Source organism: Phoca vitulina, unplaced genomic scaffold (assembly GCF_004348235.1).
Source record: "Phoca vitulina isolate PV1807 unplaced genomic scaffold, GSC_HSeal_1.0 scaffold7, whole genome shotgun sequence".
Lineage (NCBI taxonomy): Eukaryota > Metazoa > Chordata > Mammalia > Carnivora > Phocidae > Phoca > Phoca vitulina.
The window spans coordinates 897,090-906,487 of NW_022589710.1; the positions used below are offsets into that span (position 1 = coordinate 897,090).

General features: G+C 54.5%; 1 protein-coding gene across 1 annotated transcript; it reads left to right on the plus strand.

The window, feature by feature from the left end:
• Positions 1 to 3,945: 3,945 nt before the first annotated feature.
• On the plus strand, positions 3,946 to 4,806 carry PSMB11 (proteasome subunit beta 11). Its single transcript, XM_032404525.1, has one exon. The coding sequence runs from the start codon at positions 3,946 to 3,948 to the stop codon at positions 4,804 to 4,806; it is 861 nt and encodes a 286-aa protein (XP_032260416.1).
• The last annotated feature ends 4,592 nt before the right edge of the window (positions 4,807 to 9,398 follow it).

The window sequence follows — 9,398 nt, forward strand, 5'->3', positions numbered from 1 at the left end:
AGCTCTTTATTAATACAGGAATGTGGTATATATCATTGTCTCTCCCTCTCTCCACCCACCTTCATTTTTCAACCCTTTTGGGACCCATAACAAACAAGGAAGTGGGCAAATGTATGAAATGTTGCCTCCTGCTTTATGGTTCTATGAAGTCAGTGTCTGGCCTTCCTTGTTGGATTCCAGCAGCAATATCCATCAATATCTAAATTCCACTTTCCTCTGAGGCCCAACTCAGCCCCTCCTCTTCCCCAGAAGACTCTGCATATGTTGTATTTTTAATGCTGAAATTTGGCAACCCTTTCCAAGCCCAACCAACAGAATGTAATGAAGCAGAAGATCTTTATCTGCGTCTCACACTTGGATGGTGTGGAAAATGCAGACTGCCTCTGTTTATAGAGCAGGTATTATTTTGCAGTACCCCCTGCAATGCAACTCGTTGTCCTTCTGACTCTTCTCTGTGGTCCGTTCACACTGAAACTAAGAGCATTTGTACCTCTCTTAAGACACTTTCACATTTTACCTGGCTGTAAGTGAACTTGATTATGAGCTTCTAAAGACAGGTATTTCTCTACTACTCATCCCTGAGCCCACTGTATGCTTAGTAAATGCTTGCCAAGTGAATACATGAGAGAATGGCAACATGTTCTTCCAGTTGCAGAGGCTTGAAGCCCTGGCCATCTTCAACAACTCCCCTTCCTTTCCATCACATTCAGTAAGTTGCCAAGTCCTGTTGATTCTTCCTCTACAATGCTTCTCACGTTCTTTTTGATAGCAACTGATACCAGCTTTGGCTTCTTATTTCCTTACCCCTGAATTACTGAACTATTCTCCTAACTGATATTCTGGGCCCAAATTGTACTCTCTCATTCATTTTGCACAGTCCCAGATTGATTTTCCTAAAACACCCTCTTAATCTTATCTTTTGCCCGCTTAAAAATGTTCTGTAAAATTCAGCTCCTCAGCATGGCATTCAAGGCCTTCCATAATGTGTTCTCAACTTACCTTATATTAGTTCTCTAGATAGATAGATATGTATATCACCTGTCACTATCTCTGTCTATCTGTATCTACATATAGAGATATATGTCAGACAGAGAAAGACAAATACTGTATGATCTCACTTATATGTGGAATCTAACAAAGCCAAACTCCATAGAAACAGAGAGTGGATTGGTAGTTACCACGGGTTGTGGAGTAGGGGAAATGGGGAGATGGTGGTCAAATGGTACATACATACTTCTAGTTATAAGAAGAATAAATTCTGGGAATCTAATGTACAGCATTGTGATTATAGTTAATGATGCTAAACCGTATTGTGTACTTGAAAGTTGCTAAGAGAGTAGATTTTAAATGTTCTCACCACCACCACCACAAAAATGGTTAATTATGTAACGTGAAAGAAGTGCTAACTAACCTTATTATGGTAAACATTTTGCAATATATGCATGTATCAAATCATCACACTGTACACCTTACACTTACACAATGTCATGTGTCAATTTTATCTCAATAAAGTGGGCTTGGGGGAGAAAAAAATGATAAGTGTTGTAGTTGAGAGGTGAGAAAGGAGATCAACATAGCTTGGGGTGAGGTGGGGAGACCAGGAAGGCCTTGCTAAGGAAGTGTGGATTCATTTCCCAAATACCACTTGGGTCCCATTGCTCCTCAAACCAACAGCCTCGCCTCTCTCAGACCACACCTGGGAAGGATTTTCAGAATAGATGGTACTCAAGCCAGGCTTTGAAGGATAGGATTCAAATAGATGAAGGAGAGGGGTGCCTGGCTGGTAGAGTGTGGTTCTCGATCTCGGGGCTGTAAGTTCGAACCCCACATTGGGTGTAGAGATTATTTAAAAATAAAATCTTAGGCACCTGGGTGGCTCAGTCGGTTGCCTTCAGCTTGGGTCATGATCCTGGGTCCTGGGATGGAGCCCTGAGTCGGGCTCCCTGCTCAGCAGGGAGTCTGCTTCTCTCTCTCCCACTGCCCTACTCCCCACTCGTGCTCACTCTCTCTCTCTCTCAAATAAATAAATAAATAATGTTTAAAAAAATAAAAAATAAAATCTTTAAAAAATAGATGAAAAAAATAGATGAAGGGGAGGTATGAGATGTGTTAGGAATAGTGTGAAAAGAGGTTGTGGTAGATGGATCAGGATGGGACCATAGTGGGTCTTAAATGCCAGCCTGGGGAGGAGAAGGTGGTTTGGGTTGATCTTGCAGCCCTTCAAGGTTTCTTAGTAGAGAAGACACAGGACTTGAGTGATACCTTAGGAAAACATGTCAGTGTAGAGGACAAGATTAGAGGGGAGATGGGAGGGTGGCCAGTTAGAAGGCCATTCAACTGTCCAGATCTGACTTGAGAATGGCTTGACCTAAGGAGGTGACAATCCATCCATATATACAGCAGCTAAGGCTTAATCTTTAAAAACAGGAGACATACTTATCTCTCCAGTAAGAGTCCCATGTGGTCCTGTGCAAAAGAAGGGAGAAAGACTGGTTGGACTTTAGTGTGACCTCCTGGTTTCTCCAGTCTTCCCATGACATATTTGCACTTGCCCTTAGTACTGACCCTATGGCCCTGCCATCATGGTGTCTGGGGGGTCCAGGCTCTTTCCCTTGTGTGTGGGTCTATTTCTTTTACTAAACCCATTTCCACAGCACTCCTTTGAGCTGCAGTGTTTAGTAAAATATACTCCAGATGGTGCCAGAGTAGTTGCAGCTTGTCACTCTGCCCCAATCTACTTTGTCTTTCTGAAGGGCCAGCCGTCAGGGTCTACTAATCCCATCCCTTGCCCACCCCTAGCTGGTCTAAGATTTAGACTCAGCCTTACGGGGACAAGGTCAGTTGTTTCTCTTGTCTTGGAACTACAAACAACTCTCTTGCTATTGTGAACTACTGGGCAGAAGGGGGACCAGAAGAGGGAAGGCCATTAGACACTTTCAGCTACACCCTCAGAACTTTCCCACAGAGAAGTATACTGCCAGAGAACTGTCAGGAATGCTGTCTTCATGCAGATGGAAGTTCATATGCACCTCCAAAGCAGAGGAGAATCACGAGTTGGACATTCAGCCGACTAACCTACCCAGGTGCCCCTTAATTTTTTTTTTTTTTAAAGTAAGCTCTAGGGGCGCCTGGGTGGCTCAGTCGTTAAGCATCTGCCTTCGGCTGAGGTCATGATCCCAGGGTCTTGGGATCGAGCCCCGCGTCCGACTCCCTGCTCGGCGGGAAGCCTGCTTCTCCCTCTCCCACTCCCCCTGCTTGTGTTCCCTCTCTCGCTGTGTCTCTCTGTCAAATAAATAAATAACATCTTTAAAAAAAAAAAAAGTAAGCTCTATGCTCAACATGGGACTCGAACTCATAACCCTGAGGTCAATAGTCACATGCTTTACCAACTGAGCCAGCCAGGCGCCCCTCACAGGAATCCATTCTGATGGCATTAGAGCCCTGATTTGTCTTTACCTCCTCCTAGGCTGGGAGCTCTTGCAGGGCTGGGACAGAGCCTCATTTGTCTTTGCATGCCCCATGCCCCCCACAGGAGAAACAAGAGGGGAGTCTGCTGTGCTCCTTCCACTCATGCCTCCTTTCCTTTGAAGTTACCCCAGCCCCTGCCCCACTCCAGGTGCTTGGAGGTTGATAGACGGGAGACTCCTTGGGTGACGCTCAGGTGTGTCACGAGCAGCGTCTTCCCCGCAGTGGCGACTTCACTGACCTCCTCCTGTCTCCCCTCAGCAATCCTCTGAGGAGGAGGAGGAGGCTGCTCCTCAGAGCCAGTCCCAAAGCCTGACTTGGGGGTAGGCAGAAGTGAAGCCATAGATCACGTGCCCTTCCGTGCCCCTCCGTGCGGGTTCTGGCTGTAGCCCAGCTTCTCCTTAGCGTCTCTCTTCCCCCACCTGGCTCCAGCCCACAAATCCCTGCCGTGTTCCTTCCAGCCATCACTCAGCCCCAGGGATGGCTCTGCAGGATGTGTGCAAGTGGCAGGCCCCCGGCACCCAGGGACCATCGCCTCACCTGCCTCAGGCGGGTGGCTGGGCCGTGCCCCCAGGCTGGGACCCTCAAACCTTCCTGCGGATCCACGGCCCCAGGCTGGCGCATGGCACCACCACGTTGGCCTTCCGCTTCCGGCACGGAGTGATCGCCGCCGCCGACACACGGTCCTCCTGCGGCAACTATGTGCACTGTCCGGCCTCACGCAAGATCATCCCCGTGCACCAGCACCTCGTGGGCACCACCTCCGGCACGTCGGCCGACTGCGCCGTCTGGTACCGCGTGCTGCGGCGGGAGCTGCGGCTGCGGGCGCTGAGGGACGGTCAGCTGCCCAGCGTGGCCGGTGCCGCCAAACTCCTGTCGGCCATGATGTCCTGCTACCGGGGGCTGGATCTGTGCGTGGCCACCGCGCTGTGTGGCTGGGACCGCTCCGGCCCTGCCCTCTTCTATGTCTACAGTGACGGCACCCGCCTGCAAGGGAACATCTTCTCGGTGGGCTCGGGATCTCCCTATGCCTACGGCGTGCTGGACCGCGGCTACCGCTACGACATGAGCCCCCAGGAAGCCTACGCCCTGGCTCGCTGCGCCGTGGCCCACGCCACCCACCGCGATGCTTACTCCGGGGGTGCTGTAGACCTTTTCCACGTGCGGGAGAACGGATGGGAGTATGTGTCCCGCAACGATGCTTGTGCGCTATACTCGGAACTGCAGAAGCTTCCGGAGCCAGGGAAGGAGAAGGAGGAGGAGGAGGCCCGCTGGGACCAGCCTAAGCCAGTCACCCTGCACAGAGACTCCAGGATGCCCGCGGGGACTGAGATGCTGTGAGAAGCGGCAGGACTTGGGGGGGCCTAGGCCAAGGGAGTGGGGTGGGAGGATGGGCACGGGGGAGGGGGGAGGTGGTGGGAGCAGCCTCACAGCATCTGGGTCCAGCCCACAGGGGTCCCCAGCTCTGTTTGTTCCACGTCTCCATCCCTTTGTGCCTCCCAGTGCTATTGATGGCTCTGTCCAACATGTCCCTCTGCCTGATGGATTGGTCCAGCCAACTTCCCACCCCCAAGTTCTCCGCAGCGAATCCTCCGGGGCATGCCTACTGCATGCCAGACACGGGGCTAAGTGCTAGACCCTCTTTCTCACCGCCCTCTTTGCCGCTTTTTCTCCCACGCGATCCCCCGCTCTCTTTGCCTCCCATTCCTGTGCTCATCTCAGCTTCAGAGTCTTTGTCACTATGTCACCTTGGTGAGGGGGGTAGCGGGGAGTGGAGTAAGGTGGGGCGAGTGGCCCAGAGTGCCCGGGGGGGGGGGGGGGGACAGGGCAGCGTGGACCCTGTGGTGGTGAGGGGCTTCTCCCAGCTGCTCTCCCCTCGGCCCCCTCCCCTGCCCCCGAGGGACTCTAAGGACTACAATCACTACTCCTTCTGAATGCCCTTCTCGTGATAACTCTGAGGTAATAATTATCCTCACTTTACAGAAGAGGAAACAGGTTCAAAGGGTTATGTGACTTGCCCGGGCGCAGAGTAAGTGGCAGAGATGAGGCTGCGACCCGGAGCCTGGCTCCGGAGCTCTGCTCCTTCAGCCCAGCTCTGTCCTCCCAGGCCCTCTTCCTTGCCTTCCTTCTCTCCCCAAGGCCCTGCAGGCATCTGGGAGTGAGGTGGGGGAGGAAGTAGCTGGGCCAAATCCCTGCCTGGTGGGCAGAGGAGCCCGAGGGCCTGGAGGGTGGCCACCCCCACTCCCCCGCCAGGACCTGGAGCCATGGCCGCAGCCCACTGGGAACTCTGTCACTGCTGTGGCCAGACTTCTTTCCCTCTTTCCCCTTCCTGCTTAATTCCCTTTGCCTTCTTTCCAGCCTTTCCTTCCTGTCACTCCCTCTGGGGAATGAAGAGAAGAGGGAGGCGGCTGTGCCAGTGGGAACTGTCCGGCTAGCACATCCTCTCCCGCCCTTCCTGCCCCTCCTCCAGCTCCCTGGTAAGCCAAGTTCCAGGAGGGCCACCTTCCCTGCCCTGCCCCTCCCCAGGCAAAGTTGAAGGGGGGTGGGTGGAAAGCACAGTCAACTAAGAGACGGGACTGACCGGAAGGAAGGTTGCTGAACCTTCCTTCTCTCATCCCACTCCTGCAGAGCTTCCAGTCCCAAGATTCGCAGCCCCCTTTCCTCCCTCCTGGACACCCCTCCTCTCAGCCTGCAGCCCAGCTCTGAGCCCCAAGCCTCAACACTGCACTTCCTCCAGGCTGTAGCTGGACAGACAGAGGAGACCCCCAGGCTCTGGCCTTCAGGGCATAATCAGGGAGGAGGGAGGAAAGGCAGGGAGTCTCAGGAAGGAAAGCAGTGGAGGCAGAGGGAGTAAAGTGGGTGGGGGGGAGAGTGGCAGAAAGCTGCCTCTTACAAGGAGGGCTATTATTCCAGTCAGGGTCCTGGAATCTGGTGGGTGGCCTCAGCAGCAACCCTTCACCCCCTGTCCACTCTTCAGCCTCTGGGGAGAAGGTGCGGGGCTCTGGGAATGATAAGCAGAGCTCAGGGACCCCCGGGGCCAGCCTAGTCCTGGAGGAGCACAGGAGGAAAGCTTTTGCCCAGGGTTCAAGTACGTGATGGACTCAGGCATAAGAGGGTGCATCCCCAAGTGCAGAGATATTTGTGGATCTGTGTCCTGGTGTAAGTGAGTGACCCAGTAGAGATGTGTGCATGTGAGTGTGCTAGGTGATGCACGTGCAGTTCCTGTGTACAGAGACAGGAAAGAGACTGGAAGAGAAAGGGTTAACACCTGGATAAGGAGAGCAGCCCCTCTTAGGAGAGAAAGCCAGGCCTTGTCACTTATTTTGCAAAAATGGTCCAGAGCAGAGAGGAAGTGGGGGCAGAGCTCATTTGTTCCCCACTTCTGCGTCTTCACACCCCTGATCCTAAAGCCCCAGGAATGAGAAAATGTGGGTATGCATGCGTGGGTGCGTGCAGCCTGGGGTTGCTACCTGAGCCCAGTCCCAGGCTCAAAAACTGCCTGCAGCTCACTCCTCTGGGATGCTCTGCCCCCTTCCCCTCCCCATAAACAGGGGAAGGAGGACTGAATCCACATACAGGGCAGAATAAGAAGGAAGCCCTCCTTCTCCTGTCACCTTGCCCCTTCTCTCCTTTCTCCTTTCCTTTCACGGTCCTGCCCCTCTTCACTCCCTTTGATAGGTTCTGTCCTTCGAGATGATGAGGTATTTGAGACCAGAGATAAGCCCAGGGGTCTTGCTGACAGGCCTGTTTCCCTATGCCCTGTGTTTCCCTCCGAGTTTACTGGAGTCGGGGCGGACCTCAGGAAGCAGAAAGGGAGGCCTGGAAGGGCTGGGAGAGCAGGTAAAGGCCGCATCCCACTTCTGAGCACACCTCGCCACCTGGGAGTGGCCCATGGGTCAGCCCCTCCCTTGTCTCCACTTACGCCCGCAGGCTTGATACAGATGTTGGGGTGAGACCACAGGGGCAGAGAGCTTGCCCGTCCTGCCCTGAACTGGAAAACCCTGTCCCTCTAACCCCACACTTGCGGTGTGGGCTCCCAGTCGTCTCCTTTGGGGGACAGCCAGCCTGCTCTTGCACAGGCCTTCCGCCAGCCAGGGCTCCGGTTCCATCCTTCACAGAGTAAAGGACAAGTCCAGCCCCGGGGCAAGGGTCCTGTTCTGCCACCTGGTTGCCCTAACCAAGCAGGCATGGAAGGTGTGAGAGAAGGCATCTTCCCATTGGAGTAGCTCCCCCGGATGGCCAACATCCCACACTTGGAGGGGAGGGTCACGAGGATCTGTCCTGACCCATCACCTCCTACCACTAGGAGCCCTGCCTGGAGTTAGGACCTCCCTTCTCTGCTCAGGGAGTGCACACTGAGAAATGACGGCTCTCTGTTCAGCTCCCACCCCAGTTGACTTTGATTCAGCCCCTGGGCCCCTAGAGAGCTTGCCTCCCTGGTCCCTCTCCCTCCTCCTTTATGTTCCCTGGAGAGTAAGACCAGGACTGGGGAGAATTAAAGGTGGCAGCACTGGGCCCAGAATCAATGTGACTATGCCATCTCACCCTGGCCCACTCTCTCCCACCTGGCACCACAGGCCCCGGGAGGACTGGCTTGCTCCCTCTACTGCCCCCCAGCCACATTTTTTTCCTAGTCTGAAACCCCTCTTCCTCTCTTCTTAGTCTTTTATCTCTCCCCCTCTCTTCTTAGGAGCTCTCACCCCCACTTCTCCTTGCCACCCTCCCTCTGGCCAATCCCCCTTAATTCCCTTAGACATTTTGAGACCAACAAGGAACAGGAGAGTTGGCAGTGGGGATACTTACTCCCTGAATGGAAACAACCCAAACCCTCCTCGGGCTAGAGGGACTTGAGTGGACTGCCCCCGTCCCCCCCCCCCCAAAGAAGAAAGGAGCCAGCGGGGTTGGGTCAGGCTTCTGCTCCCACCACGTGGCACAGGGAAGCTCTGTATAGAAACCTGCATGCAGAACGGGAAACAGGGCTCCAGCTTTAGAAAATAAAGTGTTTGTTTATTATGAAATTAGAGATGGAGGCCCCTCCCCTTCCTCCCTTTTTCCCCTTCCCCAGCTGCCTCCCCCTTTCCTTTCCTTTCCTTCCCCTCCCCTCCCCCTGGGGCCTGGGAAACACACAAGACAATGCCCAGAGCTGGGATGCCCAGGGCAGGCCAACAGCTGGGCAGAGCTCCAGGGAGGCGGCCATGTGGGGGGCTGGAGCTCTGGCCCTGGGAGGTGGGCTGGCACCCTCTCTCTGCTGGAGGCCAGTGGAGCCAGGATGAGGCCATGAGTGATGGATGGAACCATGCGGGCAGGTCTGTAAAGACAGGAGACCCGAGGGGGGCGGTTCTAGTCTGTGAGTGGAGGAGGGCTTCAGGCAATCCCAGTGCTCGCCCCACCCCCCCCCTTAATTAGCGGCACTGACCTGGGGCCGAACATCCCCCGCAGGAGGGTGGGCAGCAGTGGCTGGAAGTTTCTCTTGCTTTGGGGATGGACAACAGAAAAAACTGAAAAGCCAGTCACAGGGACCCGGAGAGAATGCAGGCAGATGCGGGCAGGAGACAGACACAGAGCATGTGTGTGGGCAAGGGAGACAGAGAGAGGGTGTGTGAGAGATTTAGAACCGGGCAGACAAAAACAGAGTCACGGAGAGAGTGGAGTCACAGTGAAGGAACAGAGAGATTCAGAGTTGAGCCACACAATCCAGACCCAGACAGGAGAGTGTTACAGAAAGAGACAGAGATCCCTGGAGGGAGACATACAGACGACTCGGGAGGAGGGAGGTAAGAAGGACGTTGCCCTGGGGAAGCTGGGAAGAGGGACACAGGGACAAGGGGAGGCCTGGGGGCTCTCCCCCGGGGCTGCTGCCGCCCGCCTGGACCCCAGGGGGGTGGGGGCTCACTCAGAGGGCCTGTGCGGGCTGCCCCCCCCCCCCCCCCCCC